The sequence below is a fragment of the Asparagus officinalis genome, chromosome 3 (genome assembly GCF_001876935.1).
Source record: "Asparagus officinalis chromosome 3, Aspof.V1, whole genome shotgun sequence".
Classification (NCBI taxonomy): Eukaryota; Viridiplantae; Streptophyta; class Magnoliopsida; order Asparagales; family Asparagaceae; genus Asparagus; species Asparagus officinalis.
Genome location: NC_033796.1, coordinates 105,278,801 through 105,298,854, shown reverse-complemented (window position 1 = coordinate 105,298,854; position 20,054 = coordinate 105,278,801). Strand labels below are relative to the sequence as shown.

The 20,054-nt window shown below is 38.6% G+C and overlaps 1 protein-coding gene and 2 pseudogenes across 1 annotated transcript; 2 read left to right on the top strand and 1 right to left on the bottom strand.

The window, feature by feature from the left end:
• The window catches only part of LOC109835539, a 4,156-nt pseudogene extending 3,898 nt beyond the window's left edge, over positions 1-258 (top strand).
• LOC109835650 (SUMO-conjugating enzyme SCE1) lies at positions 2,391-10,114 on the top strand. The gene is made up of 5 exons (XM_020403626.1): positions 2,391-2,561; positions 2,644-2,727; positions 8,758-8,910; positions 9,008-9,121; positions 9,822-10,114. The coding sequence occupies exons 1-5, from the start codon at positions 2,496-2,498 to the stop codon at positions 9,882-9,884; spliced, it is 480 nt and encodes a 159-aa protein (XP_020259215.1). The 5' UTR covers positions 2,391-2,495; the 3' UTR covers positions 9,885-10,114.
• LOC109835537 lies at positions 12,550-14,138 on the bottom strand (annotated as a pseudogene).

Sequence of the window (20,054 nt, the reverse complement as noted above, 5' to 3'; positions counted from 1 at the left end):
GAGGGTGGAGGAGATGGAGAGGAGAGAGTACGAGGAGGAGGTGCTGAGGGTGGCGATGGTGGGCCATGTCAGGGCTCCGGTCGCCGTGGGGGCCAGGACAGCGCCTGTGTTGGAGAGTGAAGTTTGCGATTATGATCCTTCACTTTTGTGATGATAGTGTTTGGAATTTGATTGATTTTGTTGGCAAGTGTTTGAGGATGTTTTTTTTTTGCCGTCCGCAGTTGAGAATATTGGTGCTATTTATTGCAAGGTTAATAATGTCTGGAAATTTGGTATAATTTAAATGCGCTAGCTGTTCATCGATCTTTAGTCCTTTTGATATGGAGCTATATATACTTATATGAGTATTGTTATAGGGATCCAAAATATGGGACCAACAGGGGGATAGTTGAGATGTCCTACTCCTATTGCGTAATGAGGTGGCCTGGCCAGCTCATTATGCAATAGGAGGGACACACTTCACATCTCCCCCTGTTGGTCCCATATTTTGGGTCATTGGGGAATTTTTCATACTTACATACTAAGCGATCGTAATTTTTTATTGTCGTCAATCCTTCTGATGCTAAACTAGTCATATAACATAAATGCACTGCTTATTTTTAATCCTTCTGATGTAGAACTATGCTTACAAATAAGACTGTAATCACATACCAACGAACTCTTTATTCATCACTTATCAATAAAAATACATGCACCCCATGGTCTTAGGTTCGATTCCGGACTGTGTTATAGAAAAGAAAAAAGGGAAGGAAAAAAAAAATGCACTGCAATGCCTCACTTCATCTCAACAAGCAAACCCCAAACCCCAAAGAGAAAAACAATAAGCTATTAACGAATAGAAAACCAAAAAGTGCAAAACAAAACATAAACCCTGAACTACTCCTCGGAACAATCTTTTCAACCTTCCCTTCCACTGAACAAGAAATCCTACTGCGTATTGCAGGCATCACCAGCTCCATATAATCACAACCCTGCCCTCTAACAATCTCCTCCTCCACGATCTCCAAAACCCCTTCAACTCCTATTTTCTTCGCGATTTCGACCGTGACATCGATCAAAGTCGAACAATCGTCGGCCTCCAACTCTCGACTTCTCGCCCACAAGGACTTGAACGTGCAATCGTCGTCGTCGAGCCATTCGACAACGTCGAGATCGTCCGTAACTTCCGAGAATTCGTTGAGGGTGAGGGTTGGTTCGATTATTTCATCATCTTCCGCCATCTGATTGGTTTGAAAAAAATAAATAAAAACTTGCAGATTGAAGTTGATGTTTGATCATTTTATATAGAACTGGGTACTCAGAATAGACGAAGGATTTGTAGGACTGTATCCTATTAGGAACAGAATAGACGTGGCTTAAGTTTAAAGGGTTATTATAAAATCCTCTTTGACTTAGGTTTTTTTTTTAAATTATATATACCCTTTAAACCATGGATATTTGCTAAACTATCCTCAATCTTAACATTCGTAAACTACCGTTTAAATCAGCAGTTTTGGAAGGAAAAAAAAAAGGAAATCCCTGAATCAATCAATCAGCATCCCTAGTAGGCCAATTTGTAACTACAATGCAAATATTATCAACAAGTGGGGCTGTTTGGTTCGTTTCCTAGATATAAGGAAATGCATTAATTTCCATATACAAAAACACAAGTTTTGAGTTTTTCAAACCTTTCAAAGAAATAGATTGTTTCGCTTTGGTTCGCACAAAAAAAAAATGATGGGAAACCAATGTATTTATTTTTCTTGTGTTTGATTCGCATGGGAAAAAAGGAAAAACTTTTGTTTATATGGCAAAAAGCTGACGTGGCTGCAGTTTTCGTCGATTTCACGAGGTTGAGGAAGGAATTGGGGAAGAGAAAAAAATCTGATGCGGCGGCGATTTTCAGCGAGTTTCCCTTCTTCAACCCTAGCGAACCAAAGATGAGAAAAGAAACCGACGGAAAGCTTATATCCTACGTGGTCACGAAAAATCTGATGTGGAGGCGGTGTAAAACTTTTCCACCGAGTTAAAAAACGAACCAAACAACCCCAAAACAAACAAATTTTTACCCGTCAGGCTGATGATTTGTCGACTTCAGTGATATTTCTTTCCAAAGTTGATGATCTGAAGGGTAGTTTTACAAATACTGATATTTTGAGAATAGTTTTTTCAAATAACACTAGGACACGGAAACACCCTCAATCATGACCACTGTTTTTAACAACGGAGAGTACAAAACGGACCTTAAGCCGCATGGGCCTCCAGTAGATGCCTATAAGGTTTTAACAACGGGCCCACGTCTAATGGGCCGGGTCTGACTAAAGCTCCAGAAAGTCAGCTTACGCTCTACGCATCGTGCCCTTTATATTATTTTATCATCAAAATCCGAAAGGAATAAAATTGAAAAAAGTAAAACCCTTTTAATTTTTGGGGCCGAGACTTTATTGCCGACTACGAGGGGGAGGGGGAGCGAGAGAGAGAGAGAGAGAGAGAGAGAGAGAAGGTAGAAGACGATAATGTCAGGAATCGCTCGTGGAAGACTCGCAGAAGAGAGGAAAGCTTGGCGCAAGAATCATCCTCATGTTCGTAATCCTCCTCTCTCTCCTCTTTCGATCGTTATTTTTCTCGATTTTTTTTTTCTGAATTTTTTTTGGCGATTCCTAGGGTTTTGTGGCGAAGCCCGAGACTTTGCCCGACGGATCGGTGAATCTCATGGTCTGGCACTGTACGATCCCCGGGAAGCAAGGGGTACGATTGGTCCTCGACGCTATCGTGTTCGGTTTTCTGTCAATTTTTCTTTTTTTTTCATTGACCATGCGTTAACCCTAACGCTAGAAATTCCTAAACTTTTAATTTATTTCGGTTATACGAAAGGCTAGAGGGTATCTCAATTGAAGGATTCCTTGCGAAATCTTAACAATAGTTGTAAGTAACACAATGTTGAGCTAGTGGAGATTTGAATATGTGATGGGGGGCATAGTTTCATGATATCGAAGTTTTCCCCTTGTCTAGTTACCTGTTTGTTCGTTATGTATGCTATCATATCGAAGGCGCAGCAGCCGCAAATTTAATCCTTACTGGTGTTTTCAAGTGTCGGATGGACATGGGCATTTACCCTCTTTGATTTTGGACTGGTCTGTGTTTCTGCGGAATTTAGTCTTGTTTACCCGAAATTATGACCAACAGGCCACCTGTCAGCCTCATCCGGTTGGTAGCGGAGCTGCTACTACCTACCGTCCTTTGCTGTTCTTTTCATGTATGGTTGTCCGGTTCAATGAATCGATCCTTCCAGAAGCGACTTGTTCTGTTTTTATGTTGCAACTTGCTGCAGCCATTCCGCTTTCCCAGATAATAGACATCCGTGGTTCTTTTTTTTATTCGTTATAAACCTGTTATACCTGCAAATATAGTTAGCACTTGTAAACCGTCCTTGGACTGCGTCTTTTGGAAGAACATGGTTTCATGGCCTCGAGTGACAACATCATGATCATAGTTAGTAGTGTGTTCCTTTTTATTTCGACCCCTGTTTAACTGTATAGCATTGGTTGACCTAGCGAAACATCTCTCCCCTTATGGTGGAAAAACTGCTGCCTTCGACAGAACATGTTAGCTGTCCTCCTTATTTCCATCTAAATACCTCTCTTTTACAATTTTGTTGTTACAAAATTTGTAAGATCAATACATGAAGTCACATGATCATGAAGACACTGTAAGAGAGCATGTAAAGGTTACAATCGTACAAATATGTGTATATTTTAAGGGTTAGAGGACTTTAGAAGAAGCTGGTGAGCTAAACTAGTTGCTTGGAATACAGAATAACTTATTGTTGACATGGGGTTAGTGGATACAAAGTCAAAAGAAAAATTATTATAACATGTTTGCAAAAAGACAAATGTATAAGTAAAAGACTTTGGAATCTTCTAAAAAGAAAATGTTAGCATGTAAAGGTTGGAGTCAGAAAGATGCTAGAGCTAGTCCCTAGAGATGAGGTTATTCTTACCATTACTGTTTATGTCTTTAGTTTCCAGGAAATTTGAAAGAGAGTTTATATGTGAATGGATTGGTACAAGTTTGTGTGATATCAGTAACTTCGCTCAAATACATAAATATCAGTATCTTCTCTATGTAGATATATCTATTGATACTTTTCTGTTAGGGAGATGGACTAGCATGCAAAGATTGTAATGGTTTGCCAGCAAAGATCAGCCATAGATATAGATAGTTGCCAGTCAGCATTTGCATAACCGAATAACTACGATGGATAAGACACCAAGAGCCCGATGGTCAACCGTGAAACTTCTTTTGGCTTCTTTGACAAAGCTTTGGTTCTATATGAGTCATTTTTAGTGGATGGTTTACACTTGGAACGTGATATTTAGCGCATATGACTCAATCCGACCTAGTCTTGAAATCGATATTAATGAAGGCTTCCCAAGTTGCTGCATATTTCCTTCCTGTCTAATTTTGTTTTAGATGTAAATTTTATTTGATTATGGAAGATGATACATTGGTTGAGTCAGGTAATGCGGCTTAAAAAGCTGGACTTGAGATCCGACCTGTTTATTCTACGGGTTGACAGTCTTTGATCATTAAACCTCCCTTGGCATGATGACCTTAGGTTGCTCTTAACCAACCAAATTTCAGATCAGCTCGAGCTCAAATTTGGTTAGGTTGGCAGTCTAGTTAAATTATCATCTATCATGTGTTCAAAGCAGAATGTAAGTGTGCTCTCATGTGGAAGTCTCTGACAGTCAGCTTAATTTGCAATTATACTCACAAACAGGATATTGGCTTGAGCCCTAACAATATTGGGCTACCAATTATGGTTCTCTTTGATGGAATCATATGTGGGGTCCCGAAACATTTCTGGAAACTCATTTATTTGCTATGTAAAATGTCGTTAACAATTATATCAAACATCATGTTCATGGGGGGATTCAAATTGAAAAAGGTTACTATCTGGAGTTTGTAGCCAAAAAATCCATAACCGCTGGCAAGTTTCATATGAATTTCTTCTCCAGAATTAAAAGTTGAAATAGTTGTTTGACATGAAAGTTGTTGAATTCCAGCTGCGTTAGTGAATTGGTGACTGCAGTATTGTTTAGATGGGTCTATTCTCACCTGTGATTCACCATCTTAGTGCTTAGATCATGTTCAAATCAAGTCTAGATGAGGGTCCGAATTAGGCTAGGGTTCAGGACAGATCAATTGGGTAACAGATCCCTACTAACAGGTGAAGGCTTCCGAGCCAAGGTCCAAACGAAGCTTGAAAATCCATTTCGACTTCCAGTGCCAGGTTTGGTGGTTTCAGCCAAACCCAGGCTATAGGTCAACTTTGTAGCCTCCTCCCTCGAGGGGAATCCCTTTTTCACTTTAGAGGTAAAGTGATGCTGTCCAGTTTGGTTCACGAGTTTGTTTGAAGTAGAAGACGACATGGCTGTTTTAACATATATCGCTGACATGGCTGTTTAAGCCACATTCATAAATTGGAATTACATATTATTTAAGTGGTTCCAGTCCTGTGTGTAGTTCACTTTCTAAGTGTTTAAGCATGACTAATGCAAGGATCTGCCATCAGTAATACACAATGTAAGGAAGTAAACCAATAGTCATGTTAAGTTTAAGCCTGGATTTATCAGTCAAGTAAGCACACATGAGCTTGCAGCTTAGTACTCCACATTGAACCGAAAAAACTTGGGTTTGTAGATTTGCAAGCCTGCCCAAAACCTAGCAACCTTTCTGCTATGACAATACTGAAGCTAGGTTATAGCTAATTGTCTTCAAATAGTTAAGAGTTAGTTGGATACAACTATACGAGCTTCTGAGCATTTTTGGAAGTTCAGATGGTGTTTAGGAAAATAGGAAGAGAGTTTGATAATAATAGAATAGCTTTTTTTTGTAGAATTGTCCTTTGAAGTGTTTTAAGGTCTTTTTGTTACCTACTCCGTAAAGAAAGTTGTGGATTGTTTTGGGTGGAAATGGGACCTATATGGGATGTCATCTCACCTAACTTTATGTGATGGAATGGTTAATAAATGTTGAATTTATTCTTTTCTCGATGATCCCAAATGTTAATCTTAATCGCATCCCTTAAGATGCAAACTTTAAAGATATCTAACTCGTTCTTTAAATAGTCACATGCTTGAAAATTGTTCATTTACGACCATTTCATTGTTAAATTTTGTAAATTTCATACTTTATTGTATAGTCAAGTTTTAGGGCAATAGATAGTAATATAAACAAGTTGGATATTCTTTTAAAAAAAATTGGTTTTTACATCAAAACCACCTTAACTTTTACTCAAGTTGATGAATACCACCTTTACTTTTTTTGATGAATATCACATTTACTTGCTTATACCCTTTCATTGTCAAACCAATTTATGTTTTCAGCCTAAAAACTCTGTGACTTGACTGAAATACCCTCCAACCCCTCGTGTAAAACACGTGTACCCTATTAACTCACCCCATTAACTCTGTTTAACTTTTGGCCCCCACCTTAAAACCAACAATGGAACCCCACCTCCGCCACCTTCGCACTAAATTCTCGCCCAAAAAAAAAAACATTAACTGTTTGAGCGCGCTCTTTATCCCCCATCTAGTACCCGTCATTTTTAAGGGGAAAAACTCAAAATTCTCTCGATTTAGGTGTGGGATCTGATTATCTTTCTTGTACGGAGGTTGGGCTCTGACATCGTAGTCTGGAAAAGAGTTTTCTTGTTGGATGGTTGACTGTGATGGGTTAGAGTCTTCAAGTGAAGGTAATGTAATGTTAACTTTTCCAATTGCATGTGGTTTGGTTGGGCGTGAGAACTTGAATTAGGTTTTTGGTAGATTGTAGTTGTGTAATTTGATTTTTACCCGTGCATTTTAGGGTTAGGGTTGATTAGGGCTTTGGCAAATGAACAAGAAATGAGTTAAATTGGACAAGTTGGTTGCTTATATTGTTGTGTAAAATGAAAATAATTGTTTAATTTATGTTTATATGTTGAGTAATTATTGGCAAATTAGCCATTGTGTTGATCTGCGACATGTAAAAAATTTGATTGTTATGATTAACTTAATTGTGCTTTGTGATGCTTAATTACTTGTGAAATTTGTCGTAATTGTGTAATTTGAGTTAAATAGCGTCACATTTACTAAATGGCGGTATTTAAATGCAAAGTTTGTCAAAGTATAGGTTAATGATTTTCTATTTAGTTTATTGAAGTGGTATTTCAATTTATACATTGATTAACCTAAGATAAGCAAACAGGGGTATTTAATGTACTTTCTTTTTTAATTTCAGGATGTATGAATTTATGGCCGTAGAGTATCATATTGGGGGAAAGTTTGAAAAGAATAGGGGATCATTGAAGTATGTGGGTGGTAAAGTTTTTACTAAACATAATCACATTGTTGAAGTATATGGCCTCCCAACAATCTCACCATCATACCACATTAAAAAATTACATCTTTTATCACAAATTGAAGGACTTGAGAAATGACAACTGAAAAACCTTCTCCTGGGTTAGCTTCAACCTTTGAAGTTAGCATTGAAGCTCTCAATTTGCATTTGCATAAAACGTCCATAGATCTTCCATGAGAATATGAAGAAGAACCTGTTGAATATTCAGTAGTCATTGATAACTGAAACAATATCACTCAAAACACTAGGGAAATGTAAGAAAGAATGAAGATGGGGTTTATGGAAGAAGAAGAACTGGAGAGGGGTTCAGCGGACAAAGATCTAGAGTTTTGGTTGTGGGCAAGGTTTAATGTTGGAAGATTGAGTTAATGGAAGAAGAAGAAGAGGGCATGTGAGATTCATGTGCTTTCTTTTACCTAGGTTAGGTTGGGTGAGTTAATAAGGTCGGGTGAGTTAATAGGGTACACGTGTTTTACACGTGAGGGGTTGGAGGGTATTTCAGTCAGATCTCAGAGTTTTTAGGCTGAAAATAGAAATTGGTGTGACATTGAAAGGATGTAAGCAAGTAAAGGTGGTATTCATCAAAAAAAAAAAAAATGAAGTAAATGTGGTATTCATCAATTTGGGTAAAAGTTAAGATGGTTTTGATGTAAAACCCTAAAAAATATATTTGTCATCATCATTCATGGTGTAGTTTCCGACATGCTGTTAAGTGTACACTTGCAAGTTACTGTATCACTCCTGGGTTCTCAATTAGGATCGCTGTTGCATGATATCTTTAATTTATTTGAGAGTTCACTACTCTATACATGTGGAGCTTACATAGGTGTTCATTCGATTTGGATTGAGCTGTTCACTCACAGTTCAACTCTTTCTTTTAAAGACAACACCCTCAGTCAACAAGAAACCTCCATCCTTTTGCACCCTTAATTCAAGTTTACTGTTGATTGGCCATTCTCCCACAAGCACCTTAATCCTATTACTCCTAACCGGTGCACTTGTCTTTGTATACATCCAAGCACTACGAGAAGATTTTCATTTATTAGTTTCCGATATTAAACTCATTGGTTAATATATTCAATTTTTCTGAAATGATGGGTGAAGATTGGTGAAGGGAGTAAACAATTTTCTCATGGCGGTTACTGTATAGGTTAAATTGATGAAAATGTTTGCAGCTTTGATCAAAGTTATAAATTCTTTTTGCTTTTGAATTACTCTTCCTGTGAAATTGAGGTTTTTGGTTTTACATTGATTTAACCTTTTAGCTGTAAGAACTTATCGTGTTCCGTTTACTTCTACCATTTCCTTGCAAATATCAAGTGGATTTTTATTCATGTCAAAATGAAAATGGATCTTATATTTGATCTCCAGACTGATTGGGAAGGCGGTTATTTCCCCCTTACTCTTCACTTCAGCGAGGATTACCCGAGCAAACCACCCAAGTGCAAATTCCCTCAAGGCTTCTTCCACCCAAATGTCTACCCTTCTGGAACAGTATGCCTGTCAATTCTTAATGAGGACAGCGTAAGAAGGAATACAATTAATTGTCTAGTGTAAGACACTTACAAAGTCGCCGCTTTAATATAATCTCTTGATGAATTTCTACAATTACATATTACAGGGATGGAGACCAGCTATTACTGTGAAGCAGATTCTTGTGGGGATTCAAGACCTGCTCGATCAGCCAAATCCTGCTGATCCTGCCCAGACTGACGGTTACCACCTCTTCATTCAGGTTTGTTCCTTCTTTTCTTTTCTTTTTTCCTTTTGGGTGGGGTTTTTTTTGGGGGGTGGGGCGGTTGCTTCATCCGTCCGTTTTGTGTACAATTAGGGGTTGGAGTTGGTAGCGCGTCCACAATTTCACATACTTCCTGTTCCTGTTGTTGGAACACATTTCCACTTGAATGCATTAGTGACTTTGCATATTTTTAGGTTATTATAAGTACAGTTACACCCCTTTATTATGGGAGTATAGCCTCTTATACGACTTAAATTATTTTATTATCACATAACACCCCTGGTGTCATATCGTCCATTAGGTCAACGATATCATGGGGTGTGCAACCATTATGACTCCGGTACTATTTTATTAGCACTTACATCTCTTGAAATTCTGACGGTTAGGTTGAGATATCACGTGAGAATCACTGGATAATTACCTTTTGACCTCTTTTTAAATGAAAAAAAAGGAGTAAATTGCCCTGTAAATTGATTGAGGGGAAAAAAGAAGTAATTTATGGTCCTGTGATTTCCACGTCACATCTCAACATCGCAAAAGTTTAGGGAGTATAAGTCGCTACCCTAGGATTAATCCTTATTTTTTAAAACTTTTGCTTTTAAGTAAATGGATATATAGGAGTTTGGATGCAGTTGGCGACTTTCGACTTTTGTTACTAACCGCATACTCGTCTCTCTCGCTCATATCTATTTTCCAGGAACCAGCGGAATACAAGAGACGGGTGAGGCAACAGGCGAAGCAGTACCCCCCACTGGTTTGATTGCTTATTGCATGTTTTAATATTATCTGACGAAGCTGGCAACTTCCTTAAAAATACTAAAAAAAAACTTTTGGCTTGGCGTGTGCGTGTTATGTCATTCTCAATTGTGAATGCAGTGCATCTGATATATGTGACAGAAACTGAAGCTGCAACTGTTTCTATCTTAATAACTTCATCTTCTTGTTAACAGATACTTGTTTATATAGCGTGGAGTTTGGTGTTTGTCTCTATCTTTTGGTATTTGTTGCTTGCGTAGCGTCTTTGTTCTTGTCTCTCTTACGAGCAACAACGAATGCCTCGCAAATTTAAGCAACGTGTATCTGCTGAAAATTTTATAATGTCGGCGTTTTTTTATTTTGCTGATTCTCAACTTAAGAGCCGTATACCGAGGCAAGGCAACAACTGACAGAGAAAAGCGAGCTCGAACTGAACTGAACTGAACTGTGATTCTTAAATTGATGTCTTATTCGCTTCAGGTTCTCTCTCTCTGTTTTTTTTTTCTTTTGGAGCTAAGATTAGTTCAACTTTAACATGCAATAACAACGATTTATATCTTCCTTTTTCCTATACTTGACAGTTCTCGTAAATTCACAGCCAATGTCGTGCATCTACCGTCAAATTTTGCAACATCAGCAATTTACCAAATTTTTTTAGGGGCTGTTTGGTTCGCTATTATAAGGGGTAGAAAACTTAGAAAACCCCTCCACGTCAGATTTTTAGCTCTCCACGTCAGTTTTTTTGTTTCCGTCCATTTTTTTGTGCTGCTTTGGTTCGCTCGGATGGAAGAGAGAAAACTCTACTGAAATCGCCGCAAACTAAGATTTTTTTCCCTCTCCGATTTTCTTCCCCAACCAAGTGAAATTGATAAAAACTCTGTCACGTCAGATTTTTTTCCTTCTCTGCTTTGTTTACAAAAGTTTTTCTTTTTTTTCTATGCGAACCAAACACAAGAAAAATAAATACATTGGTTTCCCACCATTTTTTATGTGCGAACCAAAGCAAAACAATCTATTTCTTGGAAAAGTTTGGAAAACTTAAAACTTGTGTTTCTTTACATGAAATTGCATTTCTCTATATCAAGGAAACGAACCAAACAACCCCTTAAAAAAAATAGAATAAACGTAATTTCAACTGAATAACACACTTGTCCGCTTATTACTGCCTCCGTCATCATCAGTTGAACGATCAATACCGAGTTCCTCGTCGTCCACGAACTAATCAAATCACGGAACCCAGCTGTCGACTACGAGCAAGCGTTACCACGTGATACGCGGATTCCCCTAAAATTTTTTTTTACCTAAAAAAACGAAACACAACGAGTCGGCATCCGAACGCGGAAACTTTTTCCAAAGAGACCCCCACAACAAATAGAAGTGCTCTGAAACCCCCACAAAATTACGTATTGAGACGGTATTAGAGTTAAATCGTTTCTCCTCTCGAGGAAGAAAAATTTTATGTGGGCCACAAATTAGCCTCTCACATTTGCAAGAGTAAAAGTACGATATTTACGAACAAAAAAAATACACGGGAACCACCAAAGAAGTAGAACGTGGCTACTTTTGACATCGCAGCTTTATATTATAAAGGCCACCAAGGGATTTAGAGGGCTTTTCGCTACTTTGACATTTTAATATTAGCTGTGATTTGGAAAGACTTTAGAGAGTCGGCAAGAGCAAATCTCCAACATCTCCAAAATTTTTTCCAAAATAAGTAAGCAAAAGTCATATTTTCTAAATTATTTTTACACCAACTCCAACAGCTTTCTAATTTTGAAGAATCTTTTTTTTTCTTCCAAAAATTTGGAGAATGCTGCAGATTTGGGGAAGCTTCCCTATTTTTTCTCATACATTCCTATTTTGGGGAATGAGATGGAGAATCTGTTGGACCAAAAACCTAACTAAATTCTTCAAAAATGAGAAATGGAGAAGCTGTTGGAGATGTTCTAATGCTAAATAATATTCTAATACTTCTATCCACGCTTGGGAGTTGATATCTTAACATTTCTCTCTTTTTGTTCGTGTTGAATTTGAGCTTGTCCACCTATGATTTCACGTCCACTGGGGGGGATGAATATTGTTATATATTCAGGTTATGAATATTTATAGTCTCCAATTTGTTGTGTACTTGTATTTTGGAGAGGGAGTCAAAACATAAATTTCGAACTTAGATAAGGTTAAAGTTAACAAATTTTGAAATTTTTTGCATGATTAGTGTACTTAACCCATAAATCTAACATTAAAAAAATTAGCCTTTAACTCTAATCTAAACGGAATTTAATTACTTTTAACGCTTCATACCCATTTTTTAACTCCTCCTAAACGGCACCTAAGTAATTAGCGATCAATAATATCCACATTAAGGCTCATTAATTATGACAAAATCATGAGAAGCAATCAATTTTTATTAGAAAAACTAGCTGTTGCCAGTGTATTGCACACATTACACGAGTTAGTATTAAAATGTTGTTGTATGCCATGATAATATATTATGATTCGACAAACGCCTGCAAGATGAATACCAACTAAGATCAATTTTTTTATTGATAAACTTAAAAATATCAAAAGCGTTACTATAATTTTTTTTTCAAAATAAACATCTCAATAAAGAAACAACAAATCAGAGACAGTATAATAGCATGACACCTAAAATACATGGACAATATCTATTTTCAAAGGAGATGGTTTACATTATTATTATTCATAAACCCAAATAACTTCACCTCGTGGTCGCGTGCTCCTCACTATTAATGTAAGTTTCTACTATTAACGAAGTCTATATTTTTCTGAAAAAAAAAATCAACAACACCCTCACTAAACTCCCATTAATTACAACTAATCGTGATAAATGATTAATAAATTACACGAAAAATAAAAAGAGTAACAGAAATATCCTCAGCCTAACGCCAAGCAGATGCCACCGTGAGCACCCGACCCATCCAACCAAACCCAACGCGACCCGCATCTTCCTCGAGCGTAAAACCCGGGTTAGCTTTCATCGAACCGAACCGGACCTTGACCGCTTCGACCGCATCCGATCCAAATTGAACCGGCCTAAACCCGGCCATACTCATCCTCGCCCTCCACTTGCCGAAAACCTCAGCCCTCTCGACCCTATCCGCTCCTTCACACGCAATCGAGTTGCTAGCCTTTCGACCGAGCGCGCACTCGATCCTGAACCGGCTCCGGTCCTCCCGGCTCATCACGGCGTCGAGCGAATCGAGAACCGAACCGTAGTAATTACAGGCTTCACCGAACCGGGTCGCAAATGGCGCGGTGTTAGCATTCATCTCTTGCTCGACGAGCGTGACAATGATGGCTCGAGGGACTTCACCCGCCGGGCAAATTGTCACGTGGGTTGCCGCGCGGAAACGCTCTTCAGCGGGATCCTCGACAGGATGAACGACAAATCACCGCTAGGCACTCGTCGGGCTCCCGCAGCGACGCCCGCGCCGAGCTCCGATGCCCTCCGGTTTAAAACGTTGAACGCGCGGACGGACCACGCCGACGCGTTCGCTAGGGTGACGATCTTGTTGCCGATAACCTTTAGGTTGTTTGAACACTCCTCGGCGTATTGTCGCCCAAGAGTCGGGTCGCAAACGGCCGTTCTATGCTCACTAACGGCGTGAGCAAACGGTGGCGGATTTCGCTCGGCGACCGGCGTTAAATAGCGAAGCCGTATTGACCCCCTTGCTCCAAATCGAAGTCGCGATGTGATCTTTCGATATCCTTCGCCGCTCGAGAATCTCGAAGTTGGCCGCTACGTGGCGAGGTTGTGAAGATGGGGGAAGCGTCGTAGAGCATCTGAATCCCTGTTTTGGGTTGCTCTAGACTGCAGAGCTCCGACGCCGGCGAGGTTAGGGTCGCGACGGGCGACGAGTTATCGCGCGCGATTAGGGCGAGATCATCATTGAAGCCAGCCTTTTGGTCTGGGTCGCCGCGGGGTTTCCCGCGCGTTTTTAGGCGGCGAGATTCGCGCGGCGACCTCCGAGGTTGCTCTCGCAAGATCGCCGTCGCGGTTTCTAGAAGCAGTTGCTTGATGAGGCGGAGAGTTCGGAGAGCAAGAAGCGGAGGTTGAAGACGAGGATGACGTCGTCGGCGGACGGAGACGGCGCGAGAGGACGTCACTCCACTCGCTGGTGACGGCGGATGCCGGCGGGCGCTGACGTCGTCGTCGTCGTCGAAAAGGAGCTGCCTTTCTAGATCCCGAAGCTGGCTCTTGATCGAAGAAGATGATGGAGGCGCAAAGGAGCAGTCTTTAGGGTTTTCCTGGCGGTCTCTGAGGAAGTCGAAGTGATTCCCGATGAGGCCGACGACGACGACGGAGAATTGAGAATCTCGCGTCCGCCGCTTCACCGATCGAGAAAGAGCGCGTGCTGAATCTGCTGCTGGCCCGCTCGAGCTCCGTCAGAGATCGCTTCAGGAGACCACCGCCGTCAGATCCGCCGCCGTAACCGAAGAAACCGGTAGCCATTTGAAATCAAACCTTTTCAGTTCCTCACGAAATTAAAAATTCGATCTTTTTCTCTTCTGGTAGCCTCTCAATTTTCGATGGGGGGAATTTCTCTTCTCAACAAAGGTAATAACCTCTTTTCCTCAACCTTTTCTCTATTTATATAGATTATGTTATTATTATTATATTGCAAACAAAATAATGATATAATAATGAAGATGAATGTTTCTTTACTTGTTTTACCGGGATTCGTGCGCGCACTTCGCCCAGGGGGTGCTTGCTGCCTTAACGGTGACCGGTAAAAATTTACCGACATGTCGTCTGGGATATCGTCAGCTGGTTTTTGAAGTTTAGCCAGGCCAGCGCCACTCAAAGCCAGTCGCCTTCTGGTATTGGTACAAAGACGGAATTGCCCTTGAGCAGCAACAGATTATGTATAGAATTAAGGTTTTCAATATGAGTCCCTACATCTTCATATTTTTAAAAAGACGCCACTGTCTTTCAGTTGCTATCCAGTCCAGTCAGCGTCGATACATACTTGTATTCGGGATGAGCTTAATAAGAGCAGGAGAGTTGGTGATAATTAGAAGGGGAAATTATTTAATCATGAAAATGCCTATCAGTACTGTATCAAACAGACAAAAATAAATAATAAAATCTTTAAAAAAAATTATTACCATTGATGTAATTTTTTCGCTTTGACCGCTATGTTTTTTATGGGAAAAATAAAGAGATTGAGGTCTAAGAGAACAAGAGAAATTGGGAAAGTGAGGGCGGGAAGAGAGAGATCAATAAGTACGAAGAGAGATAGAGGAGGGGCAAACCTAAGTAGCAGGACAATAATGCAAATCCATATAATTGTTAAGAGTTAATTATGCTGTGGTAAATAATATTTTTGAACAGAGTTCATCAAGTGGGTTATAAGTCAAGTAAATACAATCCAAAGTGTTTGATAAATTTAATATATTATAATAAATTTCTTATAGTAGAGTGTTTAGCAAATAAGTGACTTATAATTCATTGTTATTGTCAATCATCAAAAGGGGGTTGAAGATAGAAAAAGAGATATTTTGAATTTTCTTAAATGTAAAGGGGTAAAGTTGTTATTTACTTAGTCAAATTATATGGCTCATAAGCCAACAAAAAATAAGCTAGGTTACCCTAGCTTATATATTTTTTCAACTTGCAAGTCAAATTACCTATTTTTCAAACATATCTCAATGACCGATAAGTCACAAAATTGACGTATAAGCCCCCTTGGATCATTGCTAGATGTGCTTTAATTTGTAATAAAAAGATCTTTTGGGTCTAGCATAATATAAGGGGGTGTTTGTTTCAATTTTTTTTTTGTAATATAGGGTGGATTACAAATTCTAGGATAAAAAAGTGTTTTTTTTTGAGTTTATGGATTCTATAACATTCGTTTGAATCAAAATAAATTTTGGAATATTGAATACCCAAATAATAAAAAAACTAGTATATTATAGCATTTGTGAAATCCCCTCTTTGAGAGATGATTTAGGGTAGATCCCAAATTTTAAAATTTGTAATGTTAAAATTTGAGTTTGAAACAAACAAAATATTGATAAAACAAATAACATTTTAAAAATCCCCGTCCACGTTAAAATAACTATGGATTTCAAATCCGATGATGAAATCCATATCAGAAACAGACACCCCCTAAAAAGAAGCTTCGGTCTAGTACGTACGTTAACAAGTAGGAAAGAGACTACAAGGGCAGATTAGGGAAAAGCCGAAAAGGGATTGCGTGCGAAAGTGGGGGCGGAATCCGTTGGCAAAAACCGAACTAATACAAAACCAACCGAACACCCGCTCCCTCTGCCACGTGTACAGCGGCCGGCAGGGAACGTTCCAGCCCTCGGGCGTGGGCTCCACAGATCTTAACGAGCGCGCGGCACGTCAGGCTCCGATGTTTTTTGGGGCAGATCCGGCCGTCCGTCGGCGATAACGGTAGGAGGTTTCGGTTGATCCTGCGGTGTACACTTCCTCCCCCTTTTCGAAGATATCTTTTATTTCCGGACTCCAGCCAGCCACTTGGGCTTCTCAAGTTGCCGAGGGAACTTTGCCTAAAGTACGAAAACACTGAGATATTTGTTGCGTTGAGGACACCGTAGCCTGCAGTATTTTAATTTCACCCCCCTTTTTTTTTCCACATTGTTCAGCTGCGATTCGACTCTTGATTTTCTAATGGGAAAGGAAACGAGGAAGAAAAAAAAAAGGGTAAAAGATTAAATATTTGATAGGATTTCCCCCCTGGAAACCACATTTAAACTAGGAGCGGTACGTAGAAACCACGTTTTATGGACCGCCCATTAGTTTATACACGGACTGTTTTCAAACGGGTTCTTGTCGCGGTCAACCGTCTGGACTCACTTTTGTGCTAAGTTTTTTTCATTCTGCTGTAATTATTAGTTATCGGATATGTTAGAGCATCTCCAACAGCTTCCCCATCTTCTTGAAATACTTAAATTTGGAGAATATAGAGCTTTTTTTGGTCCAACGGATTCCCCATTTCATTCCCCAAAATAGGGAAGGAGGAGAAAAAATAGAGAGTCTTCCCCAAATCTGTAGCATTCTCCAAATTTTTGGGGAGAGCTTTATTATTGTAATAAATGCGATTTTTCAAAATGGGGAAGCTGTTGGAATTGGAGCAAAAATAATTTGGAGAATATGACTTTTGTTTCTCCATTTTGGAGAAAATTTTGGGGAAGCTGTTGGAGATGCTCTTAGATGTCTAGCATATTAGAGAAATGATGCTCAGTGGAGGTTAGGTTAGCTGTGGTTAATAGTGAAAAACTTGACTAAAAGCTAATTGCAGTAAAATACAAGTTAAATGTGATTTAATATTTATTGACAATGAAAAATAGTTTCTGGAGAATAACCCTATTTTAAATGTAGTTTATGGAGAGGAAAAGGCCCTACTTATTAATGAGATACCCACGTTAAAACTAGCTAGTGGTCCCATTTTATCCCATTATTTTTTGGACAAAAGAATGAAAATGAACATTGAATAACCATAGTTTTATAAGGGTAGTACTCATAGATTTACTGGGAAATGAAGGTACACTATATGCGTATCTCGTCATCACAAGCGTATCCTCATCCATTCGCACATAAAAAAAAACGCCTTTTCTTATGGAAAGGACTTTTGGCCTCGAGACAAAGGTGCATGAATCAATGAGTGTATATATATATATTTCCGCTATATTAATTCTGTATTGAAAAAAACAGTTTTTGTAAGTGCGTAATATTTTTAAGATGCTACAGTACCCTCCTGATCTTAAGTACTAACGTTACAGTAATAATTTACTGTAGCATGAATAGTAAATCTTGGATCCTCCCCTTATTATAGAGGAATAAATATATATAAAGGTGCATGAACTATTAATGCTATATATATATACTATATATATATATATAATTATATATATATATATATATATAATATATATATATTATAATATATATATATAAGTATTATATTCTTATGTCAACTTAAAAATGGATCATGCTAATATATAATATATATATATATATATATATATATATATATATAATATATATATATATACTAGGGTATATATATATATATTATATATATATATATATAATATATACACAGCACATCAAGACGTCAATACCATATGCACCAGACATTTTCACATGCCCTTGTAGTCAAAGAAATTTTCTAATTAATGTCTCATTTCGCAAAACTCAAGATTGCTTCCTAAGCCAATACCGCACTTGAGTTTTGAGTGAGGTATATATGTTAGAATGTCAATTATTAGTAGTATATTCCTGGCATGCCTGTAGTACATGCGGCAATAATCAAGAAATATTTGACTATTTGATCCGCTTGCATCTATAGCAAACACGGCTCGACTTGTAGACACAATGTTTGATTTGTAATAGGGCTTATATATATGATATATATATATATATATATTATATATATATATATATATATATATATACTATTAATATATATATATATAATATAATATATATGAGAAAACTGTAGAAGCACTGCCCAGTGCACGGTGCGGAGCGCTGCCTGGGTTTTTCTGAAAAATTCCACACCGCGATTCTCAAAAAAGGACGTTCTCTCTCTCTCTCTCCCTCCGTAACTCTCAGATCCCCAAATTTGGAGAATCCCTCTTCCTCCCCATTCAATCTCAAAAACTCAGATCTCTCTCCCCAATTCCAACGAGATCCAGTTCTTCAACATTCCTCGTTCGATCTCCCTCCTCCACGAGCTACAAGGCGGTCCTCCTCCACGAGATCCAGTCCCCCGCCACCGTGCGTCGGTTTCTTCAACATTCCTCGTTCGATCTCCCCAATTTTCTCAGATCCCCAATTGCTCGTCGGTTTTTTCCCCGCCACGAGAACCAGTGCGCCGCCACCCGCCACGACCTCCTCCTCCACGCGATCCAGTCCCCCGCCACGAATCCCTACTCCCTCGCTCGATCTCTCACACGCTGAGAGGACCTTGTTCCTCTATTGAACCTTTTGCCTGTGCTTCTGGTCATTAGAATTCTGATTGAGGGAGAGCGCTTAGTCGTAGCTGCTCAAGCGTTTAGTCCGTCGCTGCTTGCGTCTCCGTTGACGCCGCTGAAACTCATCAAGGTATCACATTTTCAGGTAATTATTCTATAGCTTATATTTTAGGTCTCCTGATTTTGTGATTTTAACCTCATGAAATTGAACCTATTAATTTTTTTGGTTGAACTCATATAATTTCATCGTGCATGTTATAATATGGTAGTTCTCTTGAGATAATGGCTCAACTCAGCAGCATTATTGTTTGTAACTCATATAACCTCATCAAAATTTTTTAGGGCCATATATGTTATAATAAGATATTTGTCTGTGATTAAAAATATATATATTTGACTTGTAATATGGAGGTTCCCCAAGTTGTGAGATACATTGTCTTCAAAAACATAAATAAATAAATAAGAACAGGAAAAAAAAGAGAATTTTCATGGTGGAATTATATTGTCTAAGTGTTAAAAAAGAAGTAATTAGGTAGATGAGCAAGTTAGCAAGGGCATATTGTCTTAAGCAATTCATTTACTATTAATGTCTAATACTACACTGAAAATGAGTACTAGAAAAATTACTAACAATGTTTGATATCAGACTGAGAATGAGTAAAGAAGGAAAAAAGAAGTATGAGTTAACAAGATTTTATCATGAAATTTCCAGTATATAGTCGTAACTAGTTGATATTCACTTGTCTTTTTTCCATTGATAATCTTTTTTCAAGGCACAAATTTACAGGTGATATAATGGCAAGAAAGAGTTTTAATGTTGTAAAGAGAGGTCGACGTTGTGGTATTTTTGAAAATTGGGAGGAATGCAAATCTCAAGTTGATAGATTCCCAAATTCCTCCTACAAAGGGTATGCAACGTATGAAGAGGCTTTGAGTGAATGGGAGAAGCACTTTAAGCGCGCGTGATTCAGCATCCAGCTCAAGGCATGTGCAGCCACATGTTTGTGTTCAAGAACAAATGTTTCTAGAGGGGCATAATCTTCTTGAGGACAAGGGAAAACCTGGGGAAACTGCTATTAAGTACATCTATGCTTTTGTATTAGGTTCAGTGTTTACAATTTTAATATTTCTAGTATGTATCGTTGCAGTATTTGTTGGTTTCTCTATTAGGGGAAACATGTGATGTGATTCGTGTATGATTCTT